Raw genomic sequence first — 24508 nt, forward strand, 5'->3', positions numbered from 1 at the left:
AGGAAAAATTGAAGACGGTAGAATGAGACCTCATTAATCTTAAAATCCCAACAGATGTCATCAATGTGATATTTTTTTAAGGATGTAGAACAGATGCTACCATACAAAAATATATCTCGCACTTATGCCTGAATTTTCATGATTGCAAATGAAATAACTATTTACTTTGAAAAAATTTATTGGATCATTTTATGCCAAAGTATCTTAAGAAGGGCAGGGTATAGATGGAAAGGCTAGAGAATGGATAGCCATGTTCAAAAGAAAATGTAGCAAACAAGCTGAAGAATGAAAATCAAAACCAAAAGACATTTTAAATATTCTGTTTAATATTCACTTTAAATATTCTGTACTTGTCAATGGGTCCTGTATCTCTCACTATATTATTCTGATGGAGTCCTAGAATAAAAATTCAAATCCTATCAGTATCTTTTCTACCTCTGCACATACAATAATAACACAAAAAGATTGTTATGTATTTTGTGTAAAATATGTCACTCTGCTAAAGTCCAAATTATTTGTGCTATTAATATCATTAATTACTCATTAATAATCATATATAATCATTGATTAATATATATACTATATGTATAGTATATATATAATGAGTATATAGTATACATTATAATCTATATGATGAAAACAAATGTGGTAGAAATATTAGATTTTTGAACGAGTAGCAAATTATCTTTTTTTCCAAAAAAACACCCCAAGATTCCATTCCAATCCATTTTTAAGTGGATTAGTAAAAGGAAATTGACAAAAATTGGCTATTAATATAGCACTGTAGCATGAATATCAACTGAGCACACACATATGCTTATTTCTCCTAAGCATTTATATATATATATATATATATATATAGTTTTAATAGTCCAGTAAAATGAAAACAAGCCAAATAACACTCCACCTTAAACCTCACTTTAGTGTTTAGTGTTAGTTGCTCAGTCGTGCCTGACTCTTTGCGACCCCATGGAATGCAGCTCATCAGACTCCTCTGTCCATGAGATTTTCCAGGCAAGGATACTGGAGTGGATGGCCATTTCCTTCTCCAGGGGATCTTTCCAACTCAGGGAATGAACCCGGGTCTCCTGCACTGCAGACAGATTCTTTACCGACTGAGCTACAAGGGAAGCCCAAAACCAATATATTACTTTAATTTGAGATCACTTTTAAATGCTGATCAAAAGTACAGAAAATGATTTGCTAATACAATTTTTATACTACAAATTACAGTTATTTTAGTCATAAATTAGGGGACACAAATTTTTCTTAGAATATGACATATTTTTATTTCTATGGAGAAAGTTTGTAACTGGAATATATTGGGACATAAAGTAAATTAAACAATTTTTTATATTAAAAGAATTTTCAGAGTCTTTTTAATGCTGTTCAGATTATGTATTCCTTTGAAAATTTGATGAAATTTATTCACCTTGTCTCTTTAAAAATGCATATGAATACAGAAATCCTTAATCTCGGGGAGGGCTGTCAACTGATGATGTATGGAAAAGTTTTTGAAGTTTCCATATTTCTCTTAAATTTCTATGCAAATATTTGTGTGTATATACATGGAGAACAATTATTTTACTTATCATCGAAAATCTACTCTCTTCACTGTTCAGTTCAGTTCAGTCGCTCAGTCATGTCTGACTCTTTGTGACCCCATGAATCGCAGCATGCCAGGCCTCCATGTCCATTACCAACTCCTGGAGTTCACTCAGACTCACGTCCATAGAGTCAGTGATGCCATCCAGCCATCTCATCCTCGGTCGTCCCCTCCTCCTCCTGTCCACAATCCCTCCCAGCATCAGAGTCTTTTCCAGTGAGTCAACTCTTCATATGAGGTGGCCAAAGTACTGCAGCTTCAGCCTCAGCATCAGTCCTTCCAAAGAAATCACAGGGCTGATCTCCTTCAGAATGGACTGGTTGGATCTCCTTGCAGTACAAGGGACTCTCAAGAGTCTTCTCCAACACCGCAGTTCAAAAGCATCAATTCTTTGGCGCTCAGCCTTCTTCACAGTCCAACTCTCACATCCATACATGACTACTGGAAAAACCATAGCCTTGACTAGACGGACCTTTGTTGGCAAAGTAATGTCTCTGCTTTTGAATATGCTATCTAGGTTGGTCATAACTTTTCTTCCAAGGAGTAAGCATCTTTTAATTTCATGGCTGCACTCACCATCTGCAGTGATTTTGGAGCCCCCAAAAAATAAAGTCTGACACTGTTTCCACTGTTTCCCCATCTATTTCCCATGAAGTGATGGGACCGGATGCCATGATCTTCGTTTTCTGAATGTTGAGCTTTAAGTCAACTTTTTCACTCTCCACTTTCACTTTCATCAAGAGGCTTTTCAGTTTGAAAATTAGTGAGCAAGGCAATGACACTCATATTAAGCTTATTTCATTAACACGTAAAGTAATTTAGGCATCCTAGAAGTAGACAGAGGTTGATATCAAGGGCTGTGCTCTTCAAATGAATAGGATGACATTGGAATTCTTTTCCAATCATGAATTTTAACAAACCAGACTCTCTGTCCTCCTGACAGCTGAATGAGTTGTTCAGCAGTCAAAAACTCCCATCACTCGAGACAGATGCTTATTACATCTACTCAAATAAATAGGACATTTGTAAAATATTTAAGTAGCAAAAAATATACATTACATTTGCAATGTACCTCGGTTACATAGACTCCTAGTCAAGGTAATTTTTCCTGGGTATTCACCTTCTCAATGGTGCTTTTATATGCATATAGATTGTCCTTATACCCCAGAACCCTAGGTATAATCTCTTGAGGCCAGTACTTGCCATGACATGTCATTCATATAAAACACCTGCAGTCATATCACACGTGTTTTGTCAACCTGTACAATCTTAATCATTTTGCTGTGCACGTGCTGCAATGCAACCTGTTAATTTGGCAGGCAAGGGGAACAGGAAATCCCCATGTTGCTTTCTTGTCCACTATGCAAGTACTTTAACTTGGCATATTAAGTACCAGTAGGGGAGACTGAAATCAAGATGCAGTGATATTCTGTTCTTGGGCTAAGAGCAAATTGGTGAAGAAAATCTGATGCTTTCCACAAGAGCAACTTACCTCAACTGTGGTTAACGTCTTTGATGTGTACATAGGCTCACTGGCAATCTGGCAAATAGGCACAAAGCTAAAAATAGCTCTAGAAATTGTTGTGAGAAGAAAATGAGGTGACAATAAAATTCCTAGGATCAGTACTTTGCATATAGTAGCCTTCGTATATCTTCTTTTTTAATTTATTTATTTTTCATTGACAGACAGTTGCTTTACAATATTGTGTTGGTTTCTGCCATACATCAATATGAATCAGCCATAGGTATACATATGTTTCCTCCCACTTGAAGTTCTCTCCCTCCTCCCACCCCATTCCACCCCTCTAGGCTGTCACAGAGCCCTGCATATATCTTCTTTTAAAAATATGAACTATTACAAAATGCCTAAATCCCATGATTTAATGATTGTTCAAAGACACTAGACTGGCTAAGCACCTTAATGGTTTAGTCACTAAGTCATGTCCAACACTTGTGACCCCATGGATTGTAGCCTGCCAGGCTCCTCTGTCCATGGGATTTCCATGGGCAAGAATACTGGAGCGGATTGCCAATTCTTTTTTCCAGGGGATATTCCTGATCTAGGAATTGAACCCAGGTCTCTTACATTGCAGGCAGATCCTTTACTGATTGGGCTCATGTATAATAAATATATATCCTTGGAGAAAGTTATAAAGTGGATGAAAGACTTTGCACGTGTCATTCGGTTCTCTCTTCAATGTCTAAAATTAAAAGAAAAAATAAATCCAGTTTTGGAAATTTTGCTTATACCAGCCATGGCTGAAAATTCACTGCTTATTATCTATATTTATTAGATTATAGCCTTAATATGGGTCTTCCCCAGTTGCTCAGGGGTAAAGAATCTACCTGCATTGCAGGAGCCTCATGTTTGATCCCTGGGTTGGGAAGATGCTCTGGAGGAGGGCATGGCAATCCACTTCAGTATTCTTGCCTGGAGAATCCCATGGACAGAGGAGCCTGGCAGGAGGAGCCTGGCAGGTTCCGGAACATAGGGTTGCAAAGAGTCAGATATAATTGATGCAACTGAGCATGCACATGCATGTATCCTTAATACATGAAAAAATTTCAGTGAAAGCTGGATGACAGCCCCCAAATTGAAGAACAGTTGGAAAAAATAGCACTTTTTTCATAAAATACAGACTTGTGTATTATATTCAAGAGTTATAATTTGAGTTGTAGCTTTATATTTTATATTATATTTTCAGTTTTAGCTTTATAAAACTAAATAAAATAGTGCTAACCACTGCATCCAGAACCCATATTAAAGGCATTAGATACATGGAATATTTAACAGATTCTTTAACCAATGAATTTAATTACATTGTGGGTTAGGAAGAAATGGGTAGGGAAGGAATAGATGAAAATTACTATTCGTTTATTCCTACTGTGAGGAGGTAGAGGATGCCTCTGCATTGGCAAGAAAAGTCAATACAGATTCTCTGCTGATATGTTCAAAACAGCATCTTTAATGGCTCAGGTTAGAAACATACTGAGGCCCCCAAATTGACCAAACAAGGCATTATAGTATCAAAGCTAAATGACCATATCTTTAATTAGATTCTGAAATTCAAGAGGGAGTAATTATAGAAGTTTGATCAGAGAATTCTCAAGATTCATAAACAATATATTCATATATATATATTTAAACTTTTTTTCTCTTTTTTGTATTATTACTGTGTAGCATCTTCCATAGCAGACTATGAGCTGCTGTGGTCCATGACTTTGTGAATTTAGCTTCAGGAGATCCTAACACTATCTCTGGTACTATAAGTTGCTATGGTCCATGACTTACTGAATTCAGCTTCAATAGCTCCTAACACTACATCTGGTACATAATCATATGTCAATAAATAGTTTTGTTGTTAACGTATTTATTGAGAATTTATTTTTTAAATATAATTATTTTCAATTGGAGGACAAATATTCTACAATATTGTGTTGGTTTCTGCCATATATTAACATGAGTCAGCCATATATATATATATATAAAATCTCCTCTTCCTCTTGAACCTCCCTAATAAATTTAGATGAATAAATCATAACACTAAATTTGATATGTTTAAACTCAACCATAAATCTACTTTAAATGCTCTAAACATGCAAGAATTTTCAACTTGCCAAAAATGACAGCTCAAGAAATCTATATTATTTCATGAGTCAGACAGACCTGAGTTTGAATTCCAACTCTACCACTTAGTTACTGACAGAATTACTTAACTTGGCTGAGCCTTCTATAAAATGGGGACCCATTCTCACCTGGTGGATGTAGGCTTCAATCTGGCCATACAAGTAAAGTGTTTATAGCAATGCCCATCCCCTAATAAAAGTTCAACACACAGTAACTAGTCTCTCCTCCTCCCCTCCCTCTCCTCCTCCTCTCCTTCATCGTCATCATCATAGCTGTTAGATATCTCTTTAGTTTTAACAGAATGGATGTTTTTACCCATTTTACTGATTTGATGATTTTAAAATGTGAAATAATTACTTATAAAATGATAATCACAATGTTCAGTACTCTATATGAGTTTTGGAGAAACTTAAATGTGTTAAGTTTAAGCTTTTTTTTATTTTTCTGAGTAGGCCCTCCTATTTCTGAATTAAAATATTAGAGATTACCAAGAATACCACTAGTGAAGAGTTTTTTCTTAAACAAGTAATGTGATATATTCCTTAACTCAATTGTTCCTAGTTTCCAGCATAAAGATGTTTAGAGAAGATAATCTTAGCTTCTAAGTTACTCACATATAACCAAAATATATCCTTAACTGTACCTTTGATTTCCCTGAAATTCTTCATTTTTAGTCTCTATGGCATTCTTTCACTGGCTACAGAACAAGAAACAACTTTCTGATGCCAGATGCTGAAGATCAATAGCTATTTCCCAAAGTTTATAGCATAATTAAAATGTGTAACAGGAATAATTTTCTCTTCAAACCCTAAGGCTAGGCCTAGAATTATTGACTAAGTCAAACTTATGTGGTGTAACATTTTTTATTATGTTTATAGATAATATAAAAGAGTTTATGGCTTTTACATGTAATTTGTTAAGTTAGAAACACTGAAGAGGAAATATTCCCTACATCAGCAAAGCATCAACTGCTTAAAAACCTCTTTAAGGTATATTTTGTAGAGTTAGGTCTATATTCTTTTATACTAGTTTGTGGTCACCTAAGACTTCAAACTGAAGGTTAATGGTCAAAACATTCTTGAATTTAGTAGAACCTGTTTACCTCAAACAACTTCTTCAGAGCTTTATCACCTTCAATAAAAGTGCCAAGAGTGTAGGCATGATGGAATCACAAGGATATGAGGGTAGTTAGGACAAGAGGAATCATAATGTACCCAAACAGAAAACACTATATGGGTAGAAATGATGTAATGTGATTTCTTGTAAAATATGTTATCCATAGAAGATGTATCAGCTATAGAATGGATTCTTCAGTAACAAAAAATTAACAGTCACTAATTTTTGCATATGGATATAAACGGTGAATATTTGAAAACTCTGCTTAGACAGCCTTTTTTTAAGTAGCTCTATTTAAAACAGCACTTACTCCTGGGAAAGGCAGCAGTAAAGAAGCAATAGAGTCATATGTGTCCTAGATTTAGAGTCTAGCTTTGCTTCTTCCTGATATTTATTAAATATCCAATTATATTATTATTTTAATTATTATTGATGATGATAATAACATAATCATTCAAACACTGATGTGAATTACTAATTACCCAAGAGTCTTGAAATCTTTGAGTGAATAAATATTGATCTCAACCTCCTTTTGCTTTCTTCAAAGTTAAATGGAAGTGTGTTTCCCTCATTCCAAAGTCCTATATATATGTCACTTCTTACTGTATAACCAGCAGTATATATGGGTGCTTTGGAAATGTTGCTTCCCAGGTGGCTCGATGGTACAGTATCCACCTGTCAATGCAGGAGCCACAGGAGATGTAGGTTCAATCCCTGAGTAGGGGAGATCTCCTAGGGGAGGAAATGGCAACTCAAGCCAGCATTCTTGCCAGGAAAATCACATGGACAGAAGAATATGGCAGGCTACAGTCCAGGGTGTTGAAAAAGGTTGGACATGACTGAATGACTGAATGACTGAGCACATACACACACACATGCATTGCAAATGTTATGTAGATAAGAAGATACCATTATTCCACTATTAAAGTAGATTGGCAGTCAAGGCTGGGTGTTTCATTGCTTTCCAAAAGCTGGATGGATTTGTAGTGAAATGCACTCTCTTCTAGTTCTGCCGAGAGCAGCAGTATGCAATCTGAAGAAAACTAGCTGGAGTAGGCTTATTGGGTATGCTAAATGATGTTATTCCAGAATAACAATCTCTAGCTAAATCTGTAGACAAGCCAATAAAATGCACACACTCACTCTCATGGAAACTCGCTCATGTCTCTGTGAAAACTTGCTTAATAATCAGCCTGCATTTTTTCCCCTGTTGCTTTCCCACATTCACTAACACTGTCTCATGTCTAACTCTGCTGAAGCTGCTTCTGGCCAATCCTTTTATTTATCTTTCATGGATTCAACATCCCACACCCAGCTCCACCCTAACTCTTGGCTGGTAGAACTCATCCCTTACTGCAAAGATCCAGGCCACTGGCATGAGTTCCATCACCCACTCTTCTCTGTAAGCCAGGGAATCTGTCATTACCTTCACCCTTAATTCCTTATAGAATGCTGCTCTCCTGTTCTTTAAAGTTGTTCTAATGATTCAAATCCCCATCTTCTTCGGACACACTTCTATTTTAACACCTTCATCTTCTCCATCACTGATACTATTTCCTCGTGTGTAAAAACTGAAAGCTACGTCTACCTCACAGAAGTGTTGTAATGAAGACTGCCTTCTTTGTCCCCTCTTCTTTCTCCAACTCCAGAACAATGGCTATTTCTGAGGGTATAACTATTGAACTTCTGCTATTTTAAGCTCTTTATAGTTTATAATTTTGTCTCCTCCTTTCACCTCATTCCTGATCATTTTCAAATTGTTTCTTCCTCAAGTTTCACCTTAATTCCAGGCCTGAATCACCAAATCTTAGCTACTTGACTGTTCCATACAGAAACCACGCCTCCCCTACTGTGCATTTTCCCCCAAATTCTGTCATCTGTATTTTCTCTGTCTCCTATGACCCCATGTCAGTTTCTTTCATTTCTACTTGGATTTAGATTTCAGTGTTCGCTAGACTCCATCATCTGTCTTTTTACTTAAACTCTCATCTTTGTACAATATCACTTATCCAAAATGTCACCTATGACTTGACTTTTAATAATTGCCAACCTCTTACTCCAATCTTAGTTCTCTTCCTCAAGGCCTGGTGTCATTTTCACAGTTTAAGTCCTGGACATTTACATCAAACTTGTGGTATAAAATTATCTTTGGTTAAAGCAGTCTCATGTTTCACCTCCACTAAACTATTTCCCATCCTCTACTTCCTGAATCAGTTAACAATGCTGCTCTCTCTGTCACCTAGGCCAGAAACCCAGGTCTTACAATCTTTTCCTTCTTCAGCATTTAGTACAAGCAAACACCAGTTTAACCTCAAGTACCTTTCACATTTTTTAAGTCCCATCATTATCACATGAACTTAGCTCTCCATCACTAAGAGAAGAAGGACATTGATGATGATGAATTAGAAATAAAGCAGAAGGTAAATACAGTCATATATTTATATTTTTATTTGTTGAGTAAATACTCCTCACTGAATGGTTATGAAGAGTCAATAAAATAACAAATGTTGAACACTAGAAACAGTCCCTGGAACATAGCATACATTTAAATGTCTCCTCCATGAGCACCATCATCACCATAGTTTTTCATACTTGGACTCTCTGAGAGCTCATCTCAGTAAACTCAATCAAGCTCACTTTAACAGTCAAAGGAAGAATCAGAGGAAATGAAAATGAACAATATTCTGCTCCCCATATCCTAGAATAAACTCCATGTCAACTAACATTCCGGAATAAAGGTCTCTTTCAATTTTAACATGTTTTTGTCTTTTTTTTGTTTTTTTTGGTTAAGTCTTATTTTATCCTGCTTTGTATTTACCGTGCTAATGTTGCTACTTTATGCTTAACTAATTTTAATGTTAAAACGAATACAAATTGGCTGCTGTTGCTGCTGCTATGTCGCTTCAGTCCTGTCCGACCCTGTGCGACCCCATAGACAGCAGCATTTATGGTTGCTTTTTCTGAGCACATGAAACTTATACTTGATGAAAAATATAGTACATGTTAGCCATGGTTCTAAGCTAAAGATACAACCACCCGTGGTCTTTTATTTCAAAGAGGGTATATTTTACTGCAGGGAACTGCTTCCCTGGTAGCTCAGATGGTAAAGCGTATGCCTACAATGCAGGAGACCTGGGTTCGATCCCTGGGTCAGGAAGATCCCCTGGAGAAGTAAATGGCAATCTACTCCAGTACTCTTAAATGGAAAACTCCATGGATGGAGGAGCCTGGTGGTCTACAGTCCATGGGGTCACAAAGAGTCTGACATGAATGAGCGATTTCACTTTCTTTCTTTCTTCAGGCAATAAAGAAATACACCCTCCCCATTAAAAAAATGGCTCCTTGTAAGATATTTAAAATCAGGCCTTAAGACAGAGCTGGGCTACTTTAGTTTGTGAGGCTACGGAAGTTATCGCTGAGATGATATTTAACCTGATGATGGAATGACAAGAAGGAACAAACTGTAGAAAGTTCAGCAGACATTACCAATAGGCAGAAGTCTTATTGGGAATCAGCTTAGTATATTTGTTGGAGGGGAAGAGAGGAAGAGGGAAGGCCAAGATTATTGTGAGATTCAAATAAGCTTAGTAAATTTCCACTTGAATTTAGTACCTAATGAGTATTAGGATTTTTGTTTTATATGTAGTATGAAAATGAATTATTTACTAACTAATCAAGTTGTGAAAGTGAAAAATTCATGTGAAGATATCCTTTCCAGAACCTTTTATTAATAACATTATAGTGAATTATATTGTTATGTAAAAGTATTTTAGTAAATATAATTCAGGAATTTACCAATTCCTAAAAAGATAAGCAATATTATAAGTTTTATGATCTAGGAAAAAAGATGATGCGTAATGCTTGGGGCTGGTGCATGGGGATGACCCAGAGAGATGTTATGGGGAGGGAGGTGGGAGGGGGGTTCAATCCAGTTCCAACATCAGATTATGTAGTACTATAGTAGGTATTTAATGAAAAAAATCCAAATATAAGTGGATCTGTGCAGTTTAAACCCATGTTGTGTAACAGTCAACCGTAGTAATTTTTGGAAAATCTGTTTTATTTTCAATGAGAGTGGAAACCAAAGCAAGTAAATACATGGGATAGATACAATTTTATGATTGTCTCTGTTGGTTTTGCCAGGAAAAAGTTTCTTTCTTCTGTCACTTATTCTGGCCAGAATCAGGTCACATTAGATCTCTTCTGTGAAACTGTCTATGAATTTCTAGATTTCTCTATAAATTCTCAGATATGTGTCTGTAGTTATAGAGATACCATGAATTGGTAAGACTGGAAGCATCTTCCTCCTTTTGTGGCAAAGTATATTTCTTGATCTCCAAAACCTACCACCAAGAAATATGGATGTGATGAAAATTTGTTCAAGCTTTATCAAGAGTTTAAGAGAACATAGGCTCTGGAGAAGGGAATGGCAACCCACTCGAGCATTCCTGCCTGGATAATCCCCATGGACAGAGAAAAGTAGCCTGATGGGCTACAGTTCATGGGGTCGCAAAGAGTCAGACACGAATGAGCAACTAAGCACAAGCACACATAGGACTTGTCTGTGACTGTACTAAGGGTCCATACACAAAGAGGAAAAGAAGGCACAGTGACCCTCGATCCTCTCTGCTTCTCATGCTCTGTTTGCAAAGGAACTCACTTTTGAGAAACCGAAAGAATCACTGAGATAAAATGATTTCAAAACTATAAACAATTATTGAAGTTAATCACTCACCAAGGTCTGAAGTCACATGGCAAAGTTGATCATGTTGTTTAATAGGTATTCATGTACATCTTTTGCTTGTTTATACGAATTGTATTAAATTCAATATTTGACTTTTCAAAACAATTCTCTTTCAAGCTCTTTTAGTAGACAAGATTTTATACCAATCCTCTACCTCACACTCAATTTTTTAGTGCACAATGTACAACTTGCATTACATTGATCAGAGATTTAAAGAGGACAGGTAAATTTCAGTATAAATTTTCCACATAAATATAACAGCATTTATAAATGTGCCTTCCAAAGTGTCCAACTGTGGAGATGGTTAAACATATCTATCAATAGAACAACAAAATAGCCCTGTTAAATAAAAATATTTACCCGTACTTTTCCTGAAGAGTTTAGAAGCTCAAAGGATCAGCTGAAGTTCAATGCCCTTTTATGTGTTTTGAACCTAATCACATTTTATTTGCAATCTTATCAGCATCTCATTTTTCCCTCACCGATGTATCAAGTGTAATACGCTTCAATAATGTCAAGTACATGCTTGGTTAATAATCTTCCCCCCAAAAAAGCTGTAATACAAAGAAATTTGGCTTACTGTACTACTCAATTAGCTAAATTTGTCTAAACTCTTTCCAAAATCTAGAGAATAGGCATAGAATGGAATAATTACATGGTGTTTATACATGTATAATCATCAGATTATTACTGCATGCTTAGTTTCATTTTTTTAAGAAAAAGAAAGTAGATTCAAAGACAGCTCCAGCCTTTTAAATATATGGAACACATTTTAATTGTATTATTAATAATAATGTTTAAATAATCAAGTCATCCTGTAGGTATGTATCACCTTTTCTTCAAGAAGGTTTTACAGTAACTTTAATAGAAACTTAAAATGTTTCTCTTTAAAACAATTTCAGTGCCATGAAATATCATTTAAACCAAGGGGGTTAAACTTCGCATTTCAGATCATTTTAGTCTAAGAACAAACTAAATTTCAGAGTGTCTGAGCACTGGTTTTTCCCCAACAGCAGGTCTTAACTGAGTTCTACATTATTAATTGCTTTTATTAAGTTTCATTCAAATATGTCACTTGCTGTTTTATTTCTAAGAAGGTAAAGATCCTATTTCCATTTAGAAAGACAAGAAAAGAGAGCTTCTCGGGGCAGTTATGTTAACTTCCTTGTTGGTTAATCACTAAGTCATGTCCAACTCTTTAAGACCCCATGGACATCATAGCCTGCCAGGCTCCACTGTCTATGGAATTTCCCAGGCAAAATACTGGATTGGGTTGCCATTTCCTTCTACAGAGGATCTTCCAGACCCAGACACCGAACCCACATCCCCCTGCATTGGCAGGCAGATAGATTGTTTATCACAACTTCCTTAACTATTTTTTATGTCTGACTTCGGAGTTCATATTCTAATCTTATTTGCCTGTTCCAAGGGTTCTTTGCCTTATAATTCTGAAAAATCCCCAAGCCATGCATTTTTGCCTACATACTTTGGTCAGACTCACCAGGGATTTCATGCTTTGATATTCTCTACAATTTTATTTCCTCCAGTTATGCTTGATTTTGTCCTTAGATTATAAGACCTCTCCAGGAGAACTTCTGGATGTTTCAACTCCAAAATGTCCTATTACGTCAATATCTAAATTTCAATTTCAAAGTGTCTCAAGTCTACCAACCTCTCACTCAGAGCAACTGAAAGCTTCCTCCAGGAATGCAAATGGTTAAACAAGAGCTCTATGCACTTGTCATAACTGAAAATGCTATTAAAATTCGAGTGGGTTGGAAGGAAGATTTACAAACTGGTGAGTTCTCTTTGGGGTTTTTTAAAGATTTCAAAGCACTCACAGGTATGGTTTATGATGATGAATGTAAGATACTTTTCCCCCCACAGAAAGTAAACAGACACACCAAACCAGTCTAACTGGTTGGGGTATACAGTACTGCTGCCCTTGGGCTGCAACTTAGAAACACACACAGAAGCACAGACACTAAGGCATCTTCCCACCTGAATTTTTTTCTTATACTGCTGCTGCTGCTGCTATTGCTAAGTCACTTCAGTTGTGTCCGACTCTGTGTGACCCCATAGATGGCAGCCCACCAGGCTCCTCCGTCCCTGGGATTCTCCAGGCAAGAACACTGGAGTGGGTTGCCATTTCCTTCTCCAGTCCATGAAAGTGAAAAGTGAAAGTGAAGTCACTCAGTCAAGTCCGACTCTTAGCGACCTCATGGCAACCTACCAGGCTCCTCCGTCCATGGGATTTTCCAGGTGAGAGTACTGGAGTGGGTTGCCATTGCCTTCTCCTTTTTCTTATACTAGCCAGATAGAAAAAGTATAATTTCTAAAGAAATGGCTGAATCATGGAGAAACATTTTTTGCATGTGCTTATGGAATTTCAAGCCAATTCCTCCTTGTGATGAAAGTTAATATATGTCTCAAGAGCCTAAATAACTTTTATGCAGTCAAGAGAATACCCAAGCCTGGATCCCTGGATGGAGCAAACATTTAAAGGCCAGGCTGAATACTGGATGGTGATTTACAGGTCATACCACAGAGGCTAAAAGATGTCAATATGGAAAGTATTTTTAAGTCTAAATTTCCTTCTCTAAAAAGTAAATACTCCTAGAAAACAATGTGCCCAATCCCTCCATCAAATTATAGGATTTAGGCAGCTAGGGTGGAGACTTGGGTTCTGGCAACTGCTTCTGAGGAACTGAAAACAATTTTTGCACCTTCAAAGGATCTCTGTTCCTCTACAAAGTAAAAATTTTGGACTTAAGGTCCTCTATACTCCCTCTCTATCTTGAAAATGTTTATATTCTACAGATTTTTTTACCCTAGTTCTGAGAGCCAGATTCTCCCTCAGAGGGTTGGTGAAGAGCTGTCTCTGCTGACAGCTACCTATAACTGGCCTTGCATTTGAAAGGGTCTAGCCAAACTTCTGAACTTAGAAACATCTTTTCCACAGAGTTCTAGTCTTTTGTAGTCTTTAGAATAGGTGGTTCTTAACCTAGAGAACAAAGAACTGAGGTAGGAAGAAGGACTTTAATTAGAAGGTGTTCAAAAACATCCAAGCAGCTGATAAGCAGGCAGTTTGAGAGAAGAGGATGTGTTAAGTAGCTCAGAGGAAACTCTACTCAAAGAGATCCCCTCTCACAAGGTTGTTCTGGCACTGAACTCAAGAGATTTCTGTTATTCAAATAATTCCAAGGATAAATCTTATCCTTTACAAAGGGCTTCCCTGGTAGCTCAGTGGTGAAGAATCTGCCTGACAATGCAGCCCACACGGGTTCCATCCCTGGGTTGGGAAGATCCCCTGGAAAAAGAAATGGCAACCCACTTCAGCATTCTTGCTGAGAATCCAATGGATAGAGGAGCCTGGCAGGCTACATACAGTCCAAGGAGTTGCAAAAGAGTTGGACACGACTGAGTGACTAAACAACAACAGCCCTTTACAAAGAGGCAGGTGGCCTTGGACATGTTTGACCAAGGAAAAGGAGAAGAAAAACAAGAGCTCCTGGGGCTGAATTCCTGAGGTAGGAGGGAGTCAGCAGATGAGGAACACAGCTGAGCCTTGAGAGATTTTTTCCCCCCACCCACCATTTTTTTTTAAACAATTCTGACTAGGGTCTGCCTTGCCTGTTAATGAGAAGCCTGGGAGAAGCAGAAAATACCTGTCCTTCGTGAGAGAGACTAGGTTAGGGTCCCTTACATGCTCAAGGATACCCTTTGGAGAAATCTTGTATGTGTGTGTGTTATAGTAGCTTAGTTGTGTCTGACTCTTTGCGACCCTCCAGGATCTGTAGCCCTCCAGGATCTTCTGTCTATGGAATTCTCCAGCCAAGAATACTGAAGTGGGTAGCCATCCCCATCTCCCCAGGATCTTCCAGACCCAGGGATTGAACCTGGGTCTCCTACATTGCAGAGAAACCTTATCCTAAGTCAATTTCCAGATAACTTCCTGCCAAGAAGGGAGTGCCACCATCCTGTCATCTCAGCCATGGCCATTCACTACTGTCACAGACTGACAATTTGCCACTCAGTGGTACACGTGCTTACAGATATTAAGGAAGGAAATCCTCCTTCCTTTCCTTAGCAATTAATGATGAAAAAAAACACTCATCCCTATTCCTGATGCCATATTATTTGTACATTTTATTTATATTTTCAAAAATTAGAAAACATTTTTTAGAATTCTCTTCTACCCAAGATAATTCTATTCTATGAATCCAGAGAATATTATGGACCTTCATGTATGAAGGTTTTATATAATTGTCTGTTAACTTTATCACTGAGGCTAACAGGGAGAGATTGCTTCTTAGGTTAGAAAAGGTAATTGAAATCTGTTCACATTAAGCCGAAGGTAACTTTGGAAAGATTTCACTCTCATTCAGGAAAAGATAGGTTCCCAATATCATTGGAAACATTAAATGTTGATAGCTTATGGGCTCTTAATCAGGGCATAATCTACCAGCAACTTGGGTATAATAATGGTCAGAGGCCTACAGGATATAGTGCTAAAATGAATAATCCTTGACAGTGTCTATAGCTAGCCCTTCAAGTTATGATTAGAGATGGCCCAGTGAGTCTAGATAATCTAGATATATACAAGGGCCTTAGAAAACCATTATTCAAAACACATAATGGAGTTCTAATGATAATCTATCATTTATTAAGCACTTATTATCTTCATAGCCAAAACACTTAAATCATCTATAGGCTAAATGTACAAAACATCCGCATATAGTCATTTCTGTTAGAGAATACTTATTTGTGAGCAGAGCTGATTAGAAGCAGTATTATTTTAGAGAACTTCAGAATATTTATAAACGCTATTAAGTAAAAGAAAAATTAAACAACATTTCAAAATTCATTTTTCATTTACTTTGGTAATTTTAAAACTCAGGCTCAGATATAAGACTGATTATGGGGCAGGAGGAGAAGGGGATGACAGAGGATGAGATGGCTGGATGGCATCACCAACTCGATGGACATGAGTTTGGGTGAACTCCAGGAGTTGGTGATGGACAGGGAGGCCTGGCGTGCTGCGATTCATGGGGTCGCAAAGAGTCGGATACGACTGAGCGACTGAACTGAACTGATTGCACAGAAAATGGAATACTACTAGAACAATCCATAAATGAAGACTCCTGTATATATCTTGGTTTGTTTTACAAGATATTAGACAACTTTAGCAAAATATCTTACCTTCACACATACAAATAAAGGTAAAAATTCTTCCTACTGTGTTTTCCTTTATAATTAAAACAAGATCCAGAAGTAATTTCAAACTGAAGCATCTTGTTTCTCATTAATTCTCACTGACTTAATAGGTTCACTGAATAATCTTAAGGCAAATATGTCTGGAATGGAAGCATTTCAACACTCCAAGAAGAGAAATCTGAACCATCTGTAGACCTACCAAGGATGCATTTCAACTCAGATAAGATCAGAAGGGAACACATTCCTTATTGAAAAGTTTAAGCAGAGTGCACAAAAGAAAATACCCCAGGATAGAATTGATCTCACAAGTATTCCCCAGCTACAGAAGCTTTATGAATCAAGGCACACTGTTTTCTAACTCAAACCATGACATTCAAATTATTTACCATAGCTCTTATTTTAAATTTTATGCATGCTTTTCTGATTTGTGCTAATAATTGATTTTGAAAATAATTGGAAAAATCAATATATAGGAGGAAGAGAAATTCACCCTTCTCAAATGGAATGAATGTATTACCAGACTCATAACAGATATAAAAGTGTCAGGGAAAAAGAGGCAAAAAAAAACCCACAAAACAACAATCTATGCACATTCTGGGACTCTAAAATAAGAAGCAAATGTTATCCTGATCCTGACATAAAGAGGGATGATGAGGGGACAGGACAGCTGCCAGGGTACTCCTCAGCTTATTTCAATCCTGAACACAGACACAGATGATGTACAAGACAGGCTAAACTGGGCTATTCTGGGGGTTCCCAAATAGTCATACACATTTGATACAAAATTATTATTGTATGAAAAACTCTAACAACCTAGATGCTTCCTATATACTTTCCCATGTATAGGAAGCATCTAGGTTGTTAGAGTTTTTCATATAATAATATGTTAAGGCATATGTTATAATCACATACATTTTATCCATAAAACACAAATTATTTCATAGAGTTATACTGAATGATTCTTTTACTTTGCTGCTTTTCTTCAATAAAAGCACTAAATAACTTTTAAAATTACTCTACATTAAAGGTATTTTTTAATAGCATTTTACACAGTGTTTCATATTTTTTTTTTTTTTTAGGAAATACACAGAAATAGAAATACAATTCTGGGATTTTTAAGCAAAGTAAGTAGAGAAAGGATTAATGAAAATACAGTAAAAAACAGATATTCTGGAAGATTATTTAACTCTATAAAAATGGGTGATACATGTTTATGACCAAGCATGTCTATGATGGTCTTGTTATCCTCAGATGTGTTACATTTCACAGATATAGTTATGTTTTTGGTTACATACACTTACAGAAAAATTTTGGTTACATACACTTAAAGGAAAACAGTGGTTTGAGTATTCTCTTGTTGGTAAGCTTCACAAGAACATATTTAAAGAAATAAAAACGTCATCATCAAGGAGACTTCTTTAAAAAGACCTTGATCAAAATGTCACTAGTAAAGGTGGTAAATAATTAACAACAAGAGAGTAGACAACTAGAAATCATGGCAACAAATATGCCTTCTGCCCTTTTCTTAAAAAAAAAGAAACTTTCTCACTCAAAAAAGTAGAAAGTGTGAGGCAACTTGTATTTGTTTCTATCAACAAGCCTAGCCACAGTAGCCTGGTCAGGCCAATGTCAATAAAGCCAGCCCCTTTAAAGGACAAAGGTATCTGATAAAGTAAGACCTCTAAAACCAACCACTCTCCCCAGCCAGACACTGCCCTCTGAGACTTGTTTTCTCCCTTAAAAAAATGGTAATATTAAGTACAAGGACACTTGGCTGGTAAACCCGAGATGGTAAAATTTGATTACAAATAAAAATCTCACAGGCAAGAACAAAAATCAATATTCTGTCAATATTGGGAAAAGTTTCACATGAAAAAGGACTGGAAGTAGGTTGTACCATTTCTCCAGCATTATAGCTCAAGTAAGATAAGGTTTTCCCTACTCCACCAAATTTGTTTTTCTGTGTAGGTTGAGTACTTGAGAAGAAAGGACGAGACAGCTGCTTCTTCAGAAACAATCCCCACTTCTTTCCCCACCCTCAAAGCACACCTTGAAACGCAGCAGGAGTGCACGAACGCACACCACACACACACACACACACACTGTAATCGACACCACTTACACATCTGATTGCAACCATTTCAGAGGCTGTTGGCACTTACCTTGCAAAGCAGTATTAGGTAAACTTGCTTCATTCTCTCCCATTTTACTACTTTTGTTTAAAGGGGGCCAAGCAGTTTCAGCTGTGTCAGTTACCCTGCAAGCCTGGTGACCTTCTGACTTTCCCCTGTAGTAATGTAACAGTATACTACCTGCTTTCTTCTGTGAATAATTACCATTCTGCTTCCTGAGTTACCTGGGCTTGCAAGACCTGTTTTACTGTGAAGTGAGATCATATCCTTTGATCCAATGGACTGCTATTAGTGCGCGCTTCACAAAACATGGCTTTGTTTCAATTTTGGTGTTAACTTTTAATTCCCTACTTTCGCTTTAGTCCAGAAACTTATCAATACTTCCTGCCAAAAGAGTGTCTGTACTACCACCATGGCATGGAGCAGAGCCAGAGTTCTGTTTGTTTTTTAGTGTTCCCAATCTGTTTATCTTATAGAAATAAAATAAAATTTAAAGTGAATTTTGCAATGTCCATTAAAAAAATATGGGAAGATAAGGAACACCATGGGAATTAGTTACGTGTAGGCTTTGGAGTAGCTCTAGTTCTAGCTGTGCAACTATAAATGAGGAATATCGCTTCCTTGAGACTCAGTTTCCTAAACTGTAAAATGGGGAAAATGCAAACTATCAATTTCAGGAGATAATTATAAAACTGAAAGCAGTAATGTATGACTGTGCTAAACATTGCGAATGGTGGATAATAAACACAACAAGCAACATTTTTCCTCCTCCTTCCTCTCTTCTTCCTTTTCCTCCTACGCCCTCTTCCTTCCCTCCCTTCACCCTTCTCTTGTCCTCCTCCTTCTGAATGGAAAGAATGCAGAACCGCAGCTCTGATGTCACGTGTTCTGACATCAGCTGTTACTCATTAACTGAGAAACCTTAAAGAAATGAGTCCATCCAATCTTACAGTGCCTCAAGGTCCTCACGGGTAAAAGAAGGATACTGATATTTACACTGCCTTTTCAACAAAAACGGAGTATTAGTTTCAACTGTTCTGCCTCAAACAAAATACCCATCCCTAGCAAAGATGAGCAACACACTGGAGATTTATCTTTATTTGTTTATAAGAGAGGAAGTAGATGACAAAAATAAGTCATTTATTTAATCTCTGTCTCCTATAAGACATCAGAGTAAAAAACAATCTGTATTTCCTTCCTTTAGAATTCCTTGACTTTTCATCTTGGTCAGATTAGTTTAAAAAAAAAATCTCAGGCTCAAACATCTCCTAGTTTTTTTTTAATTTTCAATGTAAAAATAATCTATCCATCATGTTTGCCAGCTTAGTAATGAAAAATGATTATATAAATTATATAAAAAACAGAAATGGTTAACAAGTAGAATAGTTATTCTCAAAAGTTTCAGAATAAAAACAAACATCACATACACCCAAATCCTCATCACAGTTAGTTCTTTCCTTCATTAACCTCTCCAGGTCTCAGTTTCTCCATCTGTAAAATGAGCTGAGCATTTACTATCTAAGGCCCATTTTATCAACATGTCATAAATGTCTGATTTAAAATCCAGGTTGTGGTTTGTTCTCAAATAAAACAGTCCTTTGCCTAGTACAATTGCATAGTGTAACACACACACCAAGCTCATACTTCACCAAAAGTGACCTGAAATTGAATGTTTGACAATAAAACACCATAATCATCACATTCTGACTTCCCCATAAGAAGAGAAATACATATATCAATCGTCATTCATTATGACAAAAATGGAAATGTATTAACATACCTGCCCCAGGCACTTAAAATTAGTCAACAACAGGTATAAAGTAAAGATTATCTACCAGCTGAATTATGGCATGTAGGAAGTTGTTATGAAAGTAGAACAGAGAAGTCTTATTTTTGAGCAGAGGTAAAACATAAAAATAAACAGAAACCTCCAAAGCTTTCGTAGCTGTACAGAAAGTAACACAAATATACATCCAGTTACACTGAAACAGTTTCAATACTAATAAAGGGCCCTGAGTACACCCACTGTCTCTCTCTCTCCTGGGCCTCCTCTGCCTAGAACAATTCTGCCTTCATCACCTCTCCTTTGCCTAACTAACCCACATGCAGGAATTCTTCTTCAACCCAATTCTGGTCGCGGTCTCTTCTGTGTGCTTCCAGATCCCCTTAACAGCTCCAAACTTTTCATTCCACCATGGCTCTTAGCGCATTGTATTGTATGTACAGCTTAATTATTTCTGTCCTTAAAAGGTGTTATGTCAGAAAGCCTTTTCTGTGTTCATCACTACATTCCTAGTACCTATCACAGTTCCTAACACATACTATGGCTTCAAATATTGTAAAAATGAACAAATTACTATCATCAAAAAGGGTGAAATATAGGACCATAAAGAAAAGAAGGATATAGATTAGCAAAGAAGATAATGGAAAATATTTAAGAGGGAAAAATGACAAATTAAATTTCAAAAATGAAAAGAGATGGAAGGAGAGAGTAGGTAGGTTTGTCTGCAAGAGCAAATAATTAAGAACTAGAAGGATAAAAGAGATAAGGACACTTAGGAAACTTTCTGAAAAAAAAAAACAACAAAGAATCAAAGATAAAAGAAGTAAATGAAAGAGGGGAAAAAAGTGCACGCATTAGTTTAAAACACACTCGTATGCATCAAAAACAAAAGGCATGATTGACGTTAAAATAACTGCACTGAATGGTGAGAAAGAAACTAAATAATTATTAAAACTATCAAAATTTTCAGAATCTTTGACAGAAAGTTACTGGAATGAATGTGTCCTCTGTATCAGGGGTCGCCAGTCCCTGTTAATTACTGGGCTGCACAGCAGGAGGTGAGTGGTGATGACAAACAAAACTTCATCTGCATTTAAAAGTGCTCTCCATTGCTCACATCCCCCCTCTCCATTCATGGAAGAATTGTCTTAACAAAATTAGTCCCTGGTGTCAAAAATGTTGGGGACCACTGCTCTATATGTATAGAAACTTTGCTATAAAAACTACTGTGTACATTTTTAAAAACAACTTAGGTGACATCATAAAAAACCAACACTTCCAACCATGTCACTTATCTGTATGTCCAGCACTGTATTCTAAAATGCTCCAAGAGAGAGTGAGCGAAAGAAAATGTTATGCTATTCTCTGTCACTCGTTTTGAAGGTTCTACCTGGAACTACAGATTTGGAAGAAACCAGTGTTACAGGTTAAATTTTTTGTATGTAGTTACTGAAGTGATTATTTAGTCCCAATTTTCCAGGGCCGATATATATGAAGATTTGAAAGAAAAATGATGAAGAAGTTATTTAAAGTTATAAATGTTGGCATTATATGCTATGGAACATGGAACTGTATATGCAAAGTATTGCAATACCTGGAATAATAACACAGAGCTGTTACTTATTTTCTCAGGAAACTGTATAACACAAGTAGAACAACAACTTGGTCAAAAGCATAGGTGTCCATGTAGAGCAGAAGCTAGAGAGAAAAGCATTAGAACCTCTCAAAATTGCAATCCTGCAAACTATCATAGGAAGGAAATTTCAGGCTTAGCAACCATGGTGTATTTTTGAAATTATAGTCCCAAGAACTAGTTAGACGTGCTTGCAAGGTATAAGAATATGTTCCCCTCCAATATGCTCTCTAAAATATGGATTATTTTGAACAAAAGACACCTGAGAATGAGCAGACTCAAAAAAGCTCTTTACTTCCCCCTTACTCTCTAAAAATATGAGTATACATTCTCCTTTTTGTAAGGGAAACTTACATTTATACAGGAAATTTTTCATTTATAAAAGTGTCTTCCTACCAGGAAGAAAACCAGCAGAGACAACTCTTATCACCAGAGAAACTCATTTGCATAAAATACAGCCCTTATTTATTACATATTGCTGGTTGGTTGCAGCCAAGAATTCCTGGGGTGATTCTGACTCTCATATTTTTGAGTTCTAGGAGCAAGATAGCTAGGTAAGCAGAGGGAGGGGGTGGGGAAGAGTACATTCTTTAGGAGATTTCTATGGGTGATGATAAAGAAGGTTTTCTAATGTTTGGGTGTGCTGGTCTAACATATTTTACCCCATCTTTTCTGGATTTGGGTATTACCATCTACCCAGTTGCCCTAGATGAAAATTTAGGATTTATCCTTACTACTTACCTCTCCCATTCCCCAAATAGTCACTAAGTTCTATCAATAACATTAAAATCCACCTCCTTAACTTTCTATTTCCTTTAAGTGAAGCCATTGTCATATCTTGCCAAGATAGGAACTCCCTACAAATGAATTCTTCCTCTTCTCTCATCCACCCTTTCTATATCCACCATGATCTTCCTGAATATAGCCATCCTACTTCCCTGCTCACATATGTCCACTGCCCCTTGTCATGCGTGCGTGCTTAGTTTCTTAGTCTTGTCCAAGTCTGTGGCCCTTTGAACTGTAGTCCACCAGGCTCCTCTGTCCATGAGATTCTTTTTCAGGCAAGAATACTAGAGTGGGTTGCCGTTTCCTCTTTCAGAGGATCTTCCTGACCCAGGAATTGAACCTGTGTCTCCTGTATCTCCTACATCGCAGGCAGATTCTTTACCTGCTAAGTCACTGCTGCTGCTGCTACTGCTGCTAAGTCGCTTCAGTCATGTCTGACTCTGTGTGACCCCATAGACAGCAGCCCACCAGGCTCCTCCATCCCTGGGATTCTCCAGGCAAGAGTACTGGAGTTGGTTGCCATTTCCTTCTCCAATGCATGAAAATGAAAAGTAAAAGTGAAGTCGCTCAGTCGTGTCTGACTCCTAGCGACCCCATGGACTGCAGCCCACCAGGCTCCTCTGCCCATGGGATTTTCCAGGCAAGAGTACTGGAGTAGGTTGCCATTTCCTTCTTCAGCTAAGCCATTGGAGGAGCCCAATCAATAACGCCACTCCCTTGTCACCATAATTTTTCATCCTCATATTCCTAACCCTCTAGTAATATGCAACTCATTTAAATCAGGCTTCTCTGATATACCCAAATATACTTGAAACTGTGATTCTAAATAGTTGAATACATAATATATACATATGTGCCTCTCTATATATAAAATAATGTTGGTCAAGAAAATTAAGGCCTACTCAGTGCTTTGTATTAGGATTGACTGGTAGACAAAAGTATTCTCTTAATACTACTACAACTAAATGTTTATTTCTCTATCATCTTATTTCATGCAATTGCATACAGACTCTTAAGAGAATTAATATTGATTGAGAACAAAGAAAGTAACTATCTCCTTCAGTAGTAAGAAGCATCCATTAACAAGGAAACAAGATAAGCTATGATTAATAGCAAGGAGAATATTATCATTTTAATGATCTTTCTACTACAGTGTTATTAAACAAAGAAGCCAAGGAACTATATAAATTATATGCTAATACACACATACACACAACAGGTTGCTTAACAGCTACTTATAGTTTATAAGTTGCTTCACATAATTAAGACATACAATGACTCATATAAAAATAACAGACATATGAAGATGCCAAGCTGAAAGTCAGGTAGGAGTGATATTACAAAGCAGTCTAATTTGCTGCTGGGAACAACGTTACTTCAGACTGTGGAAGAGATAGTAACAAAATACTAAATATAAGCTTGTAAATCACAGTGTACCGTGATTTATGTACTTTTTATGAGGATCCCATGAAATCCTGGCTAAAATGCGAGAAAGTTTTTAAATTATATACCCTTGTGCTTCCCTGGTGGCTCAGACGGTAAAGTGTCTGTCTACAATGCAGGAGACCCGGGTTCGATCCCTGGGTTGGGAAGATCCCCTGGAGAAGGAAATGGCAACCCACTCCAGTACTATTGCCTGGAAAATCTCATGGACAGAGGAGCCTGGTAGGCTACATACAGTCCATGGGGCCCCAAAGAGTCGGACACGACTGAGCGATTTCACTTTCACCCTTGTTAGCAAACTCTCCCTCATCCATGGGATTCTACGTATAGTAGGAAGATTAGCTGTGACAGCCATTTAAGTTTCATCTGAAAAAGGGAAAACATTTAAGAAAAGTTTAACTGTATATTTAATATTATTAT

The 24508-nt window shown here is 37.0% G+C and overlaps 1 protein-coding gene across 4 annotated transcripts in view; it reads right to left on the reverse strand.

The window, feature by feature from the left end:
* The window catches only part of NAALADL2 (N-acetylated alpha-linked acidic dipeptidase like 2), a 1648032-nt gene that overhangs the window by 1171902 nt on the left and 451622 nt on the right, over positions 1 to 24508 (reverse strand). Inside the window, exon 1 of one of the 4 annotated variants that reach the window (XM_069559721.1) lies at positions 18474 to 18754. The exons of the other annotated variants lie outside the window; for them this stretch is intronic. Coding sequence (XP_069415822.1) covers positions 18474 to 18516 — 43 coding nt within the window. The 5' untranslated portion in view covers positions 18517 to 18754. Of the gene's footprint in view, positions 1 to 18473; positions 18755 to 24508 lie in introns of those variants that run through there. 4 annotated transcript variants of the gene reach the window in all.

This window comes from Ovis canadensis, chromosome 1, assembly GCF_042477335.2.
Source record: "Ovis canadensis isolate MfBH-ARS-UI-01 breed Bighorn chromosome 1, ARS-UI_OviCan_v2, whole genome shotgun sequence".
Classification (NCBI taxonomy): Eukaryota; Metazoa; Chordata; class Mammalia; order Artiodactyla; family Bovidae; genus Ovis; species Ovis canadensis.